Genomic DNA, 17,508 nt, shown 5'->3' on the forward strand with positions numbered 1-17,508 from the left:
TAGTGTGACCACTTGTAATTAAATAACCCCTTTCTACCAAGAAGCGAACAGAAGAAACTGTCTGGCACGATTGTCACTGCATTGGTGAACTAATTTACTGCATAGAAGGGGAGATGTGGAAAGCTCTTTCTCAGGCTGTGTAGCTGAAACAAGATTGATGTGGCAATGGGAGAGGCAAACTAATCATGACACATGCTGGATTGAGCAGCATTTTAAGGTTCTTAATGGTTGAACGCCTCCGAGGGGTCTAGAGTGAGGGCCAGTAGAGTAGCCACTGGCAAGATACAGTACGCTGTAATTAGACATCTGCTGTTTGTTTCAAATGAGTAATTCCTTGCAATGTGTGACCTAGCGTACTAAATAATTTAAGCTCTCTCCAATTAGTGCAATTTTGAGTCCTATTCTGCATTAATGATTTTTTTTGCTGTCCAACCAAACTGCTTCCCTCACATCTGTACTAAGTAACCTTGGTAAACAGAGGGAATCCTTCTCGGTGTTCTGCAAGTCAATCAACAAGTTTAGACAGCATGAACATGTAGGTCAATTAACTACCTATACCAGAGTCCAACAACAAACCTGAAAGGGAGGATATTGGGGTTTGTTTGGTAAAAGAAGCTGAAATAGAAGTGTGTGTCATAAGTTGGTGCCAGCCTCTAAACGGCACTGAGTTTGATTCAAGTGTGCGCCAGTCTTTAACACCACTAAACATTTCAATAGGTTGGGCAAATGTCACAAAACATATACACCATCTTTAGTCCAAGGCCAGCACACCAATTTTATTTTAGAGTTATTCAGGAAAGGTAACTGGCGAAGTGCCTTCAGATGTTCGGAATGTGACCAAATTTCATGGCTACACCTTCTGCAAAGTAAATGATATTTCTTATACAAGGTATTTGCCAGGAGGAAGCAATGTTAATCTCACAAAACACGTGTTGACATGATGTTCTGCATAACTCTACATTTTTGAACTATGCAAATTAATGGAAAACTTAATTAATGTAATTATTTTCGGGCACACCTTTTTAGAAAGGGAAGCAGTCGGGTTTGTAAGAATGCCTCTGTACCAGTGCCTCTAAACAAAGTGCTGACAAAGTATGGACTTTTGGACTTTGCGACTTTGCAGCAACGAGGACCTAAGGGGATTGACGATAGCAACTGCTGTAAAACTGGGAAGGACAAAAGCAAGGAATGAACTTCAGGAAAGTTTTGTGTCAAAAGTATAGCTTTTAAGTACAATTAGCATTAGGTTTTATTAATTCCATCGTACAAACACAGCAGACAACTTCAACTCAAACACACTGGCCCTCTAACATACGGTCTTAATGCGCTGTAAATTGATCGAATGTCCAATTTGAGACCCCATTTGTGCCTAACATTTTAGAAGTCAAACCTCTTCCCTTTGATCCTACTGCTTACCATTCAAAAACACACACATTTTGTTTTTTAAAGTCACTGTCATTTTCTGGTAGCCATAGTCCAATGCCAAAATTACCTCCAACAAGGAGTTCCAGTAGAAACTTTAAGGAAATATGGCACGAAACGTTCACCGGGTATTTTACCCACAGCCCATTCCATGCCAAATGCTGCAACGCCCATCTCGCCCCACGCCATTTACCCTCTCACCTGTGGAGGGCTCGAAAGCTTCTTCTTTCTGGGTGCCATCGACTGGATGCACCCGGGCGCCCCCGCGGTAGTTCAGAGGTTGGGTGTTGCTGAAGGTCCCGGTGCTGAGGCTCATGGCTGCAGCAATGCGAGCAGGGGTTTGGCGGAGTAAGGCGGTGGTGAGCATGCACGGACCTGGGGGGAAACAAGACAGTGAACGGGACAGAAGAGCAATAGAAGAAGCAACAGTTATATGGAACATGGGAAAGGGGCGGGGACCAAGGGGCAAGTGGCCAAGTTCAAGCAGAATATAGCCGCCATCTTCGAACGGGTCACTGAACTGCAATAAACCCACACTAACCTTCATTTTTAAAGAGGACGGTCGCCATATTAGAACGGGATGTGAAATGTCGTAACTGGACTACCTTCGCCTTAGGGAAAACACGAAGAACCCTAACACGGAAAGTTCTCATTCAGAATTCGAGGGCAAACTTTGTACAATAATGACTGAAAGTGGGTTAGACAGCCACAGATGCATGCTGCTGTGTTAGTTGTCAAATTCATATCTTTTTGGGGAAGCAGGCTGCAAGAAATTAGCAAAATAATTAGTGTTTATCAGCGGCGTCATAAGCAGTCTATAAATAAAAGATGTTACCATCATCCAATCCAATATACCAATTATAGAAGGCATATGCCTTGCTAGGATTCTAACTTGCGATCTGCAAGCCACAGCATATTAACTCACTGAACAATCTTGAGCGTCCCTGATATTATTTTCTGTTGATGAATATCTTAGGTGTGAAGTTGCCCAGGTCCATGTGTGATTTGCTGCTCCAGTCTAGTTTTTTTTACCCCTGAATTTTGGGACATGTAGTCCTGAATTTTAAATAGAGCAAACATGACTCCCTCCATGTCAAGGAATTCAAAGGAAAAAAAACTGGACTGGAGCAGCACATCGTGCATGGAGCTGAGAAACGTGGCATAGTTGAACATTCAAAACCTACCTGAACTTGTATTTTTAATCCAGTTATTGCACAATAAAGTTTTAAATAACTAAACATATTTCATGAAAAGTTGTAGCATGCATGCCCAACATTCCTTTCTGTAATGGTGGAACTCTAATCCCACCTAACTGTGAAAAGAGAACACAGACAATGGGTTTCTGGGTATAATTGGAGCCAAGGCATGTGCAACCAGCTCCCTTTTATTATTAGGGCCACATGACTGATGAAGCCTCTGTTGGATGGCTGTGCTCATCAGTGCCGGTCGCTCTACCCACCGCGTGGCCCCTCCAGGAAGTCACCCGGTCCCCTGCTGCCGCCGCCGCTCGCACTAGCTGTACCGCTGCCCTGACTGTGTCCCCGCTGTGGTTTGTAGTATTGCCCTGATTGTACTGTTGTACTGTTCTGTTCTGTTGCCCTTTGTGCTCTGCCCCCTGTTATCGCCGTAGTATTGCCCTGATTGTACTGTTCTGTTCTGTTGCCCTTTGTGCTCTGCCCCCTGTTATCGCCGTAGTATTGCCCTGATTGTACTGTTCTGTTCTGTTGCACTTTGTGCTCGGCCCCCTGTTATCGACATCTCCCCTAGCGCTTCTGACCCCGCTGGTCCACCCCGCTCCCTGCCGCTGCTCCACCGCGGCCCTGCCCCCTCTCCTTCTGGTTTCCCTCGACCCTCTTCCATTCGCCACCCCGCTCCCACCTCCCAGCTGCTCCTCCCTCCCACTGAGTACTTAACGTAGTGGCCGTGCGACGGGGAGCTGTGACCCAGCCTGACCTCGTCAGTGCCGGTCGCTCTACCCGCCGCGTGGCCCCTCCAGGAAGTCACCCGGTCCCGTGCTGCCGCCGCCCCTCGCACTAGCTGTACCGCTGTCCTGACTGTGTCGCCGCTGTGGTTTGTAGTATTGCCCTGATTGTACTGTTGTACTGTTCTGTTCTGTTGCCCTTTGTGCTCTGCCCCCTGTTATCGCCGTAGTATTGCCCTGATTGTACTGTTCTGTTCCCCTTTGTGCTCTGCTGTGCTCTTGGAACCGCATGCGCGCGGCCTAGCTGGCGCTGCGGCTGAAAGAACACACGGGACACCTGGTGTAGTCTGTGCGTGGTCCGGGACTAACTTGCTGGCCACGCCTCTTTTATTTTATACTACTGCGCGTTGCGTCACGCGCTCACGTAGGCGCACCTTCCGGTGCGCGGAGGACTAGACCGCTTGTACGCGGTCCCCAAACATTACATTCCTTCTAACCTTTATTTAAAATAAAATACAGTTCAAAATATCAAGGAGTCATTGTAAGAAACAGGGCCTTGAGGCCAGTTACCAGTCTGATGGGGGCTCGTTCAGAATCAGTCCACCACATAGTCGGCCAGCTGGGAGGACGGAGCAGGGTTTCTCCGCAGATTGTATCTCGCCATTTCTCCGCGGGCAGGGACCCTCACGGGGGTGGCCTGGGGGGAGGGTCGGATGTCCGGGCGGTTGTCCGGAGACCGGGAGGTGCCTAGTCTGGGGGTTCCAGATATCGAGGGGCTCGCTTCTGCGCCTCCATCCTGTGCACCTTGATTCTCGCTCTCCGGTCGGTCCGGTTCTTCGGGCTGGTTTGATGTTTCCTCCCTCTGCTCCGAGTCTTGGGGACAGACAGTGTCTGGGTGGGCTTTCTTGAAGAACGACACGTTCCTGGTAACCGTCTCCGGTCCTCGTTGGGCGGTCACCATGGTGCCAGTCCGGCGTAGGACTCTCCACGGTCTGGGTTCAAAGGGGAGTCGGAACTTGCTCCCTGGGTATCTGTCCTTCACATATACTCGGTCCTGTTCCCGGATTTCCGATTCTTTTGCTCTGCGCCGGAAGTTGGCGTACTCATTGGACCGGGTTCTGTTGGAGATGGTTGTTTGTCTGTCCGTCTGGCTCGGGGTCCACGCGGGATGAGTAGGGATGGTGTCTCTGACTACTCGCCCCATGCTCGCGGGACCCGGCTCTGCCTCAGTGGTTCGGTGGGGTGTTAGGCGATACTCTCGCAGGAAACTATAGATTGCCCTTTCCAGAGGCGCCTCCTCGGCGTGGGCTATCCTCACGACCTTGTTCAGCGTGCGCATGAACCTCTCCACCTCCCCGTTGGCTTGAGGCCAGCGGGGGGTTACTTTCCGGTGATGGATTCCCCAGCTTTGGAGGTATTTAGCGAACTCTTGTCCCTGAAAAGGTGGACCATTGTCAGTTTTGACGGTCTCAAAGATGCCATGAGTCGCTATTGTCTTTTCGAACTTAGCAATGACCTCTCTTGCTGTCTGTGTCTCAACCACTTCGACTTCTGGGTATTTGGTGAAGTCATCAATCATGACCAACATATATCTTCCATCCGGTAGGTGTCTGAAATCTGCGCTGACACATTCCCACGGTCGCTGTGGGCTGTCCTCGGTGATCACTGGGGGTGGGCGATCAGGCTGACCCGCTGCTTGGCACCATTGGCATGTCCGGACTGCTCTTTCCACCATGGCGTCCATCTCCGGGAACCACACCTTGGCTCGGAGTCTACTCTTGGTCTTCACCATGCCCTGGTGTCCTCGGTGAGCGAGTTCCACGGCCTGCTGGGTCAGGCTGGCCGGCATCACTATCCGCGGTCCTCTCAGTAGGCATCCCTGGTTGTCAAATGACAGTTCTTCCTTCACTCTCAGCAGTGTTTCCAACGAGGTCTTGGCTTGCGGTGTCCGCTTGTTCAATGAAGCTTGGATTGGCCGCCAGTCGTTGGATCTTAGGGCACTCATCACCAGTTGTAGCACTTCATCGTTCCGGGTGGCCTCGATGATCATTTCCAAGCTCATGGGTAGGGGCTCGACCTTTCCAGCACGACCCTCACGTACTCCTCTGTCTCCTCTGCGTCCTCCTGCTCTACCCTGGTGGCAGCGCGGGGGTGTCTGGATAGATAGTCCGCGGGGTTGGTCGCCCCCGGCTTGTAGTCAACCTGGTAGTCGTACTCTTGCAGTTGGAGGATCCATTTCTCGATCCTTGGTGGAGGTTTCGACACTGACCCTCGGAATAGGGGAATCAGAGGCTTATGATCCGTTGACACTGTGAAAGGGTGTCCATATACATAGACATGGAAGTGCCTGCACGCCCAGTGGATTGCAATTGCCTCCCTCTCTATCTGTGAATACCTTTGTTCTGTGTCCGTGAGGGAGCGACTGGCATACGCGATGGGGGCCCACTCGTCATTGCCCTTATGTTGAGTTAGCATCGCCCCCAGGCCATAGAGGCTGGCATCTACGGCTATGTTTGTCGATTTGGATTGGTCGAAGTACGACAGTGTCTTGTCCACTGATAGGGCTGCTTTTGTGTCACGGAATGCTTGTTCTTGCTCTTCTCCCCACTGCCAGGGGGTAGTGCTCTTAGTCAGCTCTCGGAGTGGCCTGGTGAGGTTTGACTGATCTGGCACAAATCTCCCACAGAAGTTCACCATACCCAGGAAGCTCCGCATCTCGGATATGTTGGAGGGGGCCGGTGCGTCCTGCACATCTTTGACCTTGTCTGGGTCTGGAGCTATCCCTTGGTCTGAGAAAGTATAGCCAAAGAAGCTGATTTTATCTGAAGGAATTGGCACTTCTCGCGGTGCAGTGTTAAGCCTGCATCCTTGATTCTCTGCAGTACGCCTCGTAGCCTTTGATGATGTTCCTCGATGGAGTTGGCATAGACGAGCAGGTCATCGCTGACGTTGAGGACGCCTGGGAGTCCACTGAGGACTTCTCTGTTCGTGTTCTGAAAGACTTCCGCAGCGCTGGAGATGCCGAAGTTGAGGCGTCGGTATCGCCTGAGGCCTACGTGGGTGGAAAATGTGGTTATGTACCGGGAATCTGGATGGAGAGGCAGCTGATGATAGCCTGATCGGAGGTCCATTTTCGAGAACCATCGGGCTCCGTTTAATTCCCCTAAGATGTCGTCGATCGTGGGGATCAAGTGTCTTTCTCTTTTGACAGCGGCGTTGGGTAGGCGCATGTCCACGCATATGCGCACTTGGCCAGGCTGCTTCGGTTTGCGCGCCACCACGATCGGGGATACCCACAGGGTGGGTCCGCTGACCTTTTCAATAATGCCTTGCCGCTCAAGTGCTTCTTCCACTTTCTTCGTCAGATGAAATTCTATTCTCCTGTGTCTGAGGGCTACTGGTTGAATCGACTGATCAATGTGGAGGGATACCTCCTTTCCTTTTAGGCACCCAATGCCTCGGAATGTGTCTTCGAACTCCTCCAGGATGGTCTCCAGTTCTTCCGTTAGCACGGCCATGGCGAATGATATCAGCCGGAGCTCTTCGGCGGCCTGCCCGCTGATCAGCATACCACTGCCCTCTTTAGTGACATAGATGGTCGTCGGGACTTTCAGGTCCTGGTGTTGGAGTTCTGTCTGGAAGCATCCTATTAGCGGAATCGGCGTTTTCTTCCCATATGCGAATACTCTGATCTTCACGGTCCGCAGTGGGGGGCTTGGCGCTAAGTTGGTTATACACGTTTGCCGCCATTAGCTCGATGGATGCCCCGGTGTCGATTGTGGCTCTCACTTCTTGTTGGTGTATCTTGATACGACATTTCGGGAGACGACGCTTCTTCCGCAGTGGTTGGTTGATGGCAAATACGTAATGGACAGGGTAGTCGTTTGTGTCTTCGTCCATGTCCTCGCTGTCTCGATCTTCCCTTATGGCATGTGCCGTTTCCTTCTTTGACTTGGATGATCTGCATACTGCCGCGAAATGGTTCATCCATCCGCATGAGCTGCACCGCTTTCCTCGTGCTGGGAAGTCTTGGGCTCGGTGGGGTTGTCCCCCGCAGTATCCACACTCTCTGCGCTGATCTTGCTGCTTTTTCCCGCCATATTGGCGTGGTTTGGGTTTAACAACGTTGACCTGTTCTGCCGTGTTAACTTGTTCCGCCTTGATGGGTCTGTGAATGGCAGCCTCCATGTGTGAAGCTCTGGCTTGTGATAGTTCTTTGGAGTGCCCTAGCTTGAGGATTTCTGCCAGTGGCTTGCCATCTTTCTGTAGGATCGTGACTCTCAGCTTAGAGGAGTAGCACCCCTGAATTATCTGTCCCCGTATTTCCTCTTGTTCATCGCGGAAACCACACGTGCTGGCTAGGTCTTTCAGCCTGCCGTGGAATGCGTCTAGTGACTCTTCTGCCTCTTGGCTTGCTTGACGGAAGAGGAACCTCTCGTAGTCTTTGCTGGTCATGGGCTCGAAGTGTGCACTCCCCGGCCACCTACAACCCCTCCCGGGTACCCCGGCGGAACCTGCTCGCCAACGCTGCCAGCCTGGCAACCTGACCAGGCCACCCTTTCCGGCCGACTCCATCTCGGGGCCATCACGACCCGAACACGTGGCCGCCGCCATCCCAGGCCCCGGCCCCAGCAAAGCCCCGACATTGAGGCACCAAGATACCCCTAGGTGGTAAAGTGGCCACTCGACAAGATCCCGGAGGAGGAGAGTTTCGATGGGCCTCCAGCCGCCCCCGGACGCCTGGTATCAATCGCCCTCCAGCCTCCCTGGGCGCTGGCTCCACCCCCCTGCTGGGGGTCTGGACACCTTCATCCCGGCCCCTCTGACCCCCAGGCGCGAGGGTCCGGACATCAAAGCCCTCCAGTCCTATATCTGGGCCAGCCCTGGATTAGGACGGCAGTTGTATCTGGAGTCGAAGCCCTGCTGACCTCGTCGCGGCTGATCCTGATCTGAACTCTTGCACCTGGAACCTTCGAGGCCCTGCTGACGCTGTCGCGGCCTGACCAAGCTGAACCACCTTCGAGGCCCTGCTGACGCTGTCGCGGCCTGACCAAGCTGAACCACCTTCGAGGCCCTGCTGACGCTGTCGCGGCCTGACCAAGTTGAACTACCTTCGAGGCCCTGCTGACGCTGTCGCGGCCTGACCACGCCGAACTATCTTCGAGGCCCTGCTGACGCTGTCGCGGCCTGACCAAGCTGAACCACCTTCGAGGCCCTGCTGACGCTGTCGCGGCCTGACCCCTTGAACTACCCACGCACCAGTTGGTGCCAAGACTGTCCCACTACCCCCTATCCCCGAGACCAAGACTTTACGGATCCCTCGATCCTTACCTGCTATCCTGCCAAGAACTTGCTTCGATTACTTATATAAAGATTCTTGTGAATATCCTTCCTGTGTGGCGTCTATCTGTAAGTAGTGTGATTGCTCTGCTGTTACGATTGTAGGAGAGCAGCCTCGCCAAGGAGGCCTCCCTACGGCGCTCGGCCTGTTCCAAAAGGAGAGGTGGGTCTCGGGGCGGACAGTCAGACACCTTCTGTCTCCCCTGGGGTCGCCTTTCCAACATTGGTGGCAAGCGACGGGATCCGAGCCCACGCAAATCGTACAGCGAGTAACACGTCACTACTGACAGAGAGCCACGATGACTACTAAGGAAGCCGGAACCACTGCAGAATTCCAGAAAGACCTATTAGAGGAGTATACCCATAAAGAACTTAAACAATTTTGCAAAGACTTGGGTATCGCTACCACCGGACTAAGCACAAAGGACGATTTCAAAGAAGCGCTGCAAACCTGGGTGGAGACCAGAGAGACCCCACCCCAAACGAACAATGACATTGTCCGAGAAGTACCCGTGAGTACCGTCATAGCCCCCATAGAGGAAAGAACCGCCAACAGGGACCCGGGCCTCTCCCAAGAAGACGCCCGGGAGCGAGAGAGGAGTCGGCTCCATGAACTAGAGCTCGCCCGACTCCGGCTGGACGGAGAACTCCAATTAGCAGAAAAGAAAATGGCCCTTGAACAACTGCGATTAGAGGGAGATCTGGAAGAAAGGCGGCGGCAAAGAGAATTGGAAGAAAAAAAACTCGCATACGAACATGAGCGTGGCCTCAAAGAACTAGAGATCAAAGCCAAACTCGAAGAGGCTGGCGCCGCGGTAGCCCGGACCCCTCCACCTCCTACCGACCCGAAGGTCCACATCCCGAAGGATATCGTCAAGGAGTACTACAAGAATGACGATATCCAGCAATGGTTCAAGGCGTACGAAGTTGCCATGACCGCGCACCGCATTCCGCGAAAAGACTGGGGTGCCGGCTTATGGGGGAGATTCGTCAGTGAAGGAAGAGTCACCCTGCTGGAGCTGGCCGACGACGTAATGTCCTCCTATGACCACATGAAGGACGGTATGGCCTCACCCCCGAGATGTACCGGCAGAGATTCAGAGACTGCAAGAAAATCCCCGGTACCACGTGGGTCGAGTACGTGAACTTTTATAGCAGGGCCCTGGAAGGATGGATAAAGGGCAGCAAAGTGTCCACCTACGAGCAGCTGTTCGACCTCATCGTTTGGGAGCACCTCTCCAACAACTGCTTTGTCGAGCTCAGACAGCATCTACTCGACAGCAAGCTAACCGAGCCCCGGAAACTCGCCGCCGAGGCGGATCGATGGGTAAGCACCCGGGTCCCCCGAACACCGATAGGAGAAACAGGACCGGGCGGCCGGGGGCACCCCCGCCAGCGTGGAGGCGGAGGAGGACAAAACCAGAGCCGAAGCTTCCCGCCGGCCCCTGGCCGGGGCCCCCCTCAGGGGTCCCCCCCGAATAACACTTCGCCGTCCCTGATCAGAGGAGGGACCCCCCCAGCACGGCCGGGGCCCCACCCGAACATTACTTGCCACAGATGCCAGCGGACCGGTCACTATGCCAATGACCCCCTCTGCCCCATGAACCAGCGGCCCGGCCCCACTGGGCCTCCGACCCGCCAGTTCGCTGCGGCAGCCCTGGGAGAGGAGGGAGAAGAAGACGTAGAGGTCTACGAGGAAGATCAAACCGAGTATGAACCGGCCGCCATGGCCCTAGCCTGCCTGGGCAATAGAGACCTGGTCCCCCAGACCCCGCTACCGAGCAACACTCGAAAATACCGTCAGTGGGTACACATCAATGGACGACGGACCGAAGCCCTCCGAGACACGGGAGCCAGTGTGACGGCCGTCCGCTGCCACTTGGTGACCCCCGAACAGATCATCCCGAACGTACGATGCCCCGTGAGGGCCGCCGACAACTCTGAAACTCTATGCCAGATGGCCCGAATTCCCTTCGAATGGGGGGGAGTGTCGGGCACCCTCTAGGTGACCGTCCGGGACGACGCCCCCGTGGACTGCCTCCTTGGGAACGACCTCGAGAGCTCTCCCTGGGCCCAAGTCGAGCGGAGAGAGCACCTAGGAATGATGGGACTACCCGAGTGGGTCTGTGCGACGACCCGATCTATGGCGGCCCGAGCCCCGGCAGCGACCGAGGCCGCCCCGACCGAGGAGCCGGAGTGGCCCGAGCCACCCCCCCCCCTGCCATCCATGAAGAATGCGACTCCGAGACCAGGCCATCTCAGCCCGGAGACCACCATGAGCTCAGCGACATCCCCGAACTCGCCCAATGGCGCCAAGAGGGTGGTCCCACCCGAGAACAGTTTCGGCAGGAACAGAAGACCTGCCCTTCCCTCGAGGGGACCCGCCAACAAGCCGCTGCCCAAGCTACCGGGGACACCTCAGGGTCCCACTGGGTCTACTGGGACCACGACCTCCTATACAGTGAACAGAAAATTGCCGAGCTGGGGGCCAGCCGAGTGCTAGTGGTTCCCCTACGATTCAGAGACTTCCTTTTGAACCTGGCGCACGATGTGCCCCTCGCCGGGCACCTGGGGCAGGACAAAACTTACAGCCGCCTGGTGACCCATTTTTACTGGCCCAAAATGCGCAACGATGTACACAACCACTGCCGCACCTGCCCGACATGCCAAGCCAGCGGAAAGAGCGGGGGGAAGGTGAAGGCCCCGCTCCAACCTTTTCCAGTAGTGACCACCCCCTTCGAGCGAGTGGGAATAGACATTGTGGGGCCCCTGGACCCTCAAACCTCGCAAGGGCATCGCTTCATACTTGTCCTGGTGGACCACGCCACCCGCTATCCTGAGGCCATCCCCCTCAGAACCATCACCGCTCCCGTGGTGGGGCGAGCCCTGATGGGGATCTTCTCCCGAGTAGGATTCCCCCGAGAGGTCGTGAGCGATCGGGGCACCAACTTCATATCGAAGTATATGCGGTACCTGTGGCAACAGTGCGGGGTCACATATAAGTTCACCACCCCGTATCATCCCCAAGGGAATGGACTTGTGGAGCGGTTCAACCGGACTCTCAAGGGGATGATCCAGGGCCTAGAAGAGCCACTACGACGCAAATGGGATGTCCTGCTGCCCTGCCTCCTGTTTGCCTATCGGGAGGTACCCCAGAAATCCCTGGGGTTCAGCCCCTTTGAACTCTTGTACGGACACCCTGTCCGAGGTCCGCTCAGCCTGGTCAAAGAAGGCTGGGAAAATACAGTCCAAGACGCACCACCTGATGTCTACCGGTACCTCCTGACCCTCCGAAACCAGACTTGGAAGTTCCGGGCCCTTGCGGAGGCCAACCTGGAGGCCAGTCAGGAGGACATGAAACGCTGGTATGACCAGAACTCCTCCTCCATCGAGTTCGAGCCGGGCCAGCGGGTCTGGGTCATGTCCCCGGTCGTACCCTGTGCCCTCCAGGACAAATGGTCGGGCCCCTTCAAGGTGATCGAGCGCAAGAGCCCCGTCACTTACCTCGTGGACATGGAGTCTCCTCGGAACCCCCTCCGGGTTCTGCACGCCAACCGGCTCAAACCTCATTTCGCCCGCACAGAACTGAGCCTGCTGCTAGCTACCGACGATGGGACCGAAGACGACTCCGAGCCCTTGCCCGACCTCCTAAAGTGCACTGAGAAGGACGGCTCCGTCGAAGGGATCTCTCTCTCTCCCTACCTGACCCCCGCACAGCGCCGAGACTGCCAAGAACTGTTGGGACAATTCACAGATCTGTTCTCCCTCACCCCCGGGGTTACACGATGGTGTGTCCACGATGTCGACACCGGGGACAATCAGCCAGTACGACACCGGGCCTACCGGGTCCCCGACCGAGTTCGGGCCTGCATCCAGACGGAAGTTACCAAGATGCAGGCACTGGGGGTGGTCGAACCCTCCGACAGTCCCTGGGCCAGCCCAGTTGTCCTGGTCCCCAAGGCCGCCGCACCTGGCACCCCGCCAGAACTCCGGTTTTGCGTCGACTACCGGGGACTGAATGCTGTTACAAGAACCGACGCACATCCCATCCCCCGGGCCGATGAACTGATCGACCGCCTGGGGGTCGCCAAGTACCTCAGTACCTTCGACCTCACCGCCGGGTATTGGCAGATCGGCCTCACCCCTGGCGCCCAGGAGCGATCAGCCTTCTCCACACCCGACGGCCACTTCCAGTTCAAAGTGATGCCCTTCGGCATGAAAAACGCCCCGGCCACCTTCCAGAGACTAGTAAACAAAGTACTGGCGGGGCTAGAAGACTTCAGTGCCGCCTACCTAGACGACATTGCGGTCTACAGCCTCCACTGGGCCGAGCACCTGAAACACCTCTGGGAAGTCCTGACAGCCCTCCGCCGGGCCGGGCTAACTGTGAAGGCCAGCAAATGCCAGATAGGCCAAGGGTCCGTGACCTATCTGGGACACCAAGTGGGGAGCGGCCAAGTGGCTCCCCTCCAACCCAAGATCGACGCCATCGTAGCCTGGGAGCCCCCGGTCAACCAGACCGCCGTCCGAGCCTTCCTGGGGCTCACTGGGTACTATCGGCGTTTTATCAAGAACTATGGGAGCATTGTGGGGCCCCTCACGGAACTGACCTCGAAGAACCGGCCCCAGAAAGTGCAGTGGACACCCGCGTGTCAGGTGGCCTTCGAGACCTTGAAAACAGCCATGTGTACCGCCCCTGTGCTCCAGGCCCCCGACTACAGCCGAGAGTTTGTGGTCCAGACCGACGCCTCGGAACACGGCATCGGGGCGGTCCTGTCGCAAATTGACTCCGAGGGAACTGACCATCCTGTGGCCTTCATCAGCCGGCGGCTGCTGGCCCGAGAACAGCGATGGAGCACCATCGAGAGAGAGGCCTTCGCTGTCGTGTGGGCCCTCAAGAAACTCAGGCCCTACCTCTTCGGCACCCACTTCCGGGTGCAGACTGACCACCGGCCCTTAAGGTGGCTGATGCAGATGCGTGGCGAAAATCCGAAACTGTTGCGATGGTCCATCTCCCTCCAAGGCATGGATTTCACTGTGGAGCATCGCCCTGGCAGCGACCACGCCAACGCTGATGGCCTGTCCCGGTTTTTCCGCCTCGACGAAGAGAGCCCCCAGGAAGATGGGTGACTCTCCCCGCCTTCAGCTGGAGGGGACGTGTGTTGGACACGGCCTCGTGGCGTGGTCCGACCCCTTCCGCATGGAGGGCCCAGGACGACATCGGCCCTCCATTTCCCTACTATCGACCCCCCTGACACGCACATTCACGAAACCATCGGCGAGAGCAGCCTCCCCGGCCACCTACAACCCCTCCCGGGTACCCCGGCGGAACCTGCTCGCCAACGCTGCCAGCCTGGCAACCTGACCAGGCCACCCTTTCCGGCCGACTCCATCTCGGGGCCATCACGACCCGAACACGGGGCCGCCGCCATCCCAGGCCCCGGCCCCAGCAAAGCCCCGACATTGAGGCACAAGATCCCCCTAGGTGGTAAAGTGGCCACTCGACAAGATCCCGGAGGAGGAGAGTTTCGATGGGCCTCCAGCCGCCCCCGGACGCCTGGTATCAATCGCCCTCCAGCCTCCCTGGGCGCTGGCTCCACCCCCCTGCTGGGGGTCTGGACACCTTCATCCCGGCCCCTCTGACCCCCAGGCGCGAGGGTCCGGACATCAAAGCCCTCCAGTCCTATATCTGGGCCAGCCCTGGATTAGGACGGCAGTTGTATCTGGAGTCGAAGCCCTGCTGACCTCGTCGCGGCTGATCCTGATCCGAACTCTTGCACCTGGAACCTTCGAGGCCCTGCTGACGCTGTCGCGGCCTGACCAAGCTGAACCACCTTCGAGGCCCTGCTGACGCTGTCGCGGCCTGACCAAGCTGAACCACCTTCGAGGCCCTGCTGACGCTGTCGCGGCCTGACCAAGTTGAACTACCTTCGAGGCCCTGCTGTCGCGGCCTGACCACGCCGAACTATCTTCGAGGCCCTGCTGACGCTGTCGCGGCCTGACCAAGCTGAACCACCTTCGAGGCCCTGCTGACGCTGTCGCGGCCTGACCCCTTGAACTACCCACGCACCAGTTGGTGCCAAGACTGTCCCGCTACCCCCTATCCCCGAGACCAAGACTTTACGGATCCCTCGATCCTTACCTGCTATCCTGCCAAGAACTTGCTTCGATTACTTATATAAAGATTCTTGTGAATATCCTTCCTGTGTGGCGTCTATCTGTAAGTAGTGTGATTGCTCTGCTGTTACGATTGTAGGAGAGCAGCCTCGCCAAGGAGGCCTCCCTACGGCGCTCGGCCTGTTCCAAAAGGAGAGGTGGGTCTCGGGGCGGACAGTCAGACACCTTCTGTCTCCCCTGGGGTCGCCTTTCCAACATCCGGGACAGGCCATCAGCGTTGGCGTGGTCGCTGCCAGGGCGATGCTCCACAGTGAAATCCATGCCTTGGAGGGAGATGGACCATCGCAACAGTTTCGGATTTTCGCCACGCATCTGCATCAGCCACCTTAAGGGCCGGTGGTCAGTCTGCACCCGGAAGTGGGTGCCGAAGAGGTAGGGCCTGAGTTTCTTGAGGGCCCACACGACAGCGAAGGCCTCTCTCTCGATGGTGCTCCATCGCTGTTCTCGGGCCAGCAGCCGCCGGCTGATGAAGGCCACAGGATGGTCAGTTCCCTCGGAGTCAATTTGCGACAGGACCGCCCCGATGCCGTGTTCCGAGGCGTCGGTCTGGACCACAAACTCTCTGCTGTAGTCGGGGGCCTGGAGCACAGGGGCGGTACACATGGCTGTTTTCAAGGTCTCGAAGGCCACCTGACACGCGGGTGTCCACTGCACTTTCTGGGGCCGGTTCTTCGAGGTCTGTTCCGTGAGGGGCCCCACAATGCTCCCATAGTTCTTGATAAAACGCCGATAGTACCCAGTGAGCCCCAGGAAGGCTCGGACGGCGGTCTGGTTGACCGGGGGCTCCCAGGCTACGATGGCGTCGATCTTGGGTTGGAGGGGAGCCACTTGGCCGCTCCCCACTTGGTGTCCCAGATAGGTCACGGACCCTTGGCCTATCTGGCATTTGCTGGCCTTCACAGTTAGCCCGGCCCGGCGGAGGGCTGTCAGGACTTCCCAGAGGTGTTTCAGGTGCTCGGCCCAGTGGAGGCTGTAGACCGCAATGTCGTCTAGGTAGGCGGCACTGAAGTCTTCTAGCCCCGCCAGTACTTTGTTTACTAGTCTCTGGAAGGTGGCCGGGGCGTTTTTCATGCCGAAGGGCATCACTTTGAACTGGAAGTGGCCGTCGGGTGTGGAGAAGGCTGATCGCTCCTGGGCGCCAGGGGTGAGGCCGATCTGCCAATACCCGGCGGTGAGGTCGAAGGTACTGAGGTACTTGGCGACCCCCAGGCGGTCGATCAGTTCATCGGCCCGGGGGATGGGATGTGCGTCGGTTCTTGTAACAGCATTCAGTCCCCGGTAGTCGACGCAAAACCGGAGTTCTGGCGGGGTGCCAGGTGCGGCGGCCTTGGGGACCAGGACAACTGGGCTGGCCCAGGGACTGTCGGAGGGTTCGACCACCCCCAGGGCCAGCATCTTGGTAACTTCCGTCTGGATGCAGGCCCGAACTCGGTCGGGGACCCGGTAGGCCCGGTGTCGTACTGGCTGATTGTCCCCGGTGTCGACATCGTGGACACACCATCGTGTAACCCCGGGGGTGAGGGAGAACAGATCTGTGAATTGTCCCAACAGTTCTTGGCAGTCTCGGCGCTGTGCGGGGGTCAGGTCGGGAGAGAGAGAGATCCCTTCGATGGAGCCGTCCTTCTCAGTGCACTTTAGGAGGTCGGGCAAGGGCTCGGAGTCGTCTTCGGTCCCATCGTCGGTAGCTAGCAGCAGGCTCAGTTCTGTGCGGGCGAAATGAGGTTTGCGCCGGTTGGCGTGCAGAACCCGGAGGGGGTTCCGAGGAGACTCCATGTCCACGAGGTAAGTGACGGGGCTCTTGCGCTCGATCACCTTGAAGGGGCCCGACCATTTGTCCTGGAGGGCACAGGGTACGACCGGGGACATGACCCAGACCCGCTGGCCCGGCTCGAACTCGATGGAGGAGGAGTTCTGGTCATACCAGCGTTTCATGTCCTCCTGACTGGCCTCCAGGTTGGCCTCCGCAAGGGCCCGGAACTTCCGAGTCTGGTTTCGGAGGGGCAGGAGGTACCGGTAGACATCAGGTGGTGCGTCTTGGACTGTATTTTCCCAGCCTTCTTTGACCAGGCTGAGCGGACCTCGGACAGGGTGTCCGTACAAGAGTTCAAAGGGGCTGAACCCCAGGGATTTCTGGGGTACCTCCCGATAGGCAAACAGGAGGCAGGGCAGCAGGACATCCCATTTGCGTCGTAGTGGCTCTTCTAGGCCCTGGATCATCCCCTTGAGAGTCCGGTTGAACCGCTCCACAAGTCCATTCCCTTGGGGATGATACGGGGTGGTGAACTTATATGTGACCCCGCACTGTTGCCACAGGGACCGCATATACTTCGATATAAAGTTGGTGCCCCGATCGCTCACGACCTCTCGGGGGAATCCTACTCGGGAGAAGATCCCCATCAGGGCTCGCCCCACCACGGGAGCGGTGATGGTTCTGAGGGGGATGGCCTCAGGATAGCGGGTGGCGTGGTCCTCCAGGACAAGTATGAAGCGATGCCCTTGCGAGGTTTGAGGGTCCAGGGGCCCCACAATGTCTATTCCCACTCGCTCGAAGGGGGTGGTCACTACTGGAAAAGGTTGGAGCGGGGCCTTCACCTTCCCCCCGCTCTTTCCGCTGGCTTGGCATGTCGGGCAGGTGCGGCAGTGGTTTT

The 17,508-nt window shown here is 56.6% G+C and overlaps 1 protein-coding gene across 4 annotated transcripts in view; it reads right to left on the reverse strand.

The window, feature by feature from the left end:
- Window positions 1–17,508, reverse strand: part of ALDH9A1 (aldehyde dehydrogenase 9 family member A1) — a 262,831-nt gene that overhangs the window by 163,216 nt on the left and 82,107 nt on the right. For 2 of the 4 annotated variants that reach the window (XM_078641404.1, XM_078641401.1), the window contains exon 2: window positions 1,624–1,797. In XM_078641404.1, coding sequence (XP_078497530.1) covers window positions 1,624–1,789 — 166 coding nt within the window. In that variant the 5' untranslated portion in view covers window positions 1,790–1,797. Of the gene's footprint in view, window positions 1–1,623; window positions 1,889–1,963; window positions 2,007–17,508 lie in introns of those variants that run through there. The other 2 variants (XM_078641392.1, XM_078641397.1) reach the window with 2 other exon arrangements.

The sequence above is a fragment of the Lissotriton helveticus genome, chromosome 1_1 (assembly GCF_964261635.1).
Source record: "Lissotriton helveticus chromosome 1_1, aLisHel1.1, whole genome shotgun sequence".
NCBI lineage: Eukaryota > Metazoa > Chordata > Amphibia > Caudata > Salamandridae > Lissotriton > Lissotriton helveticus.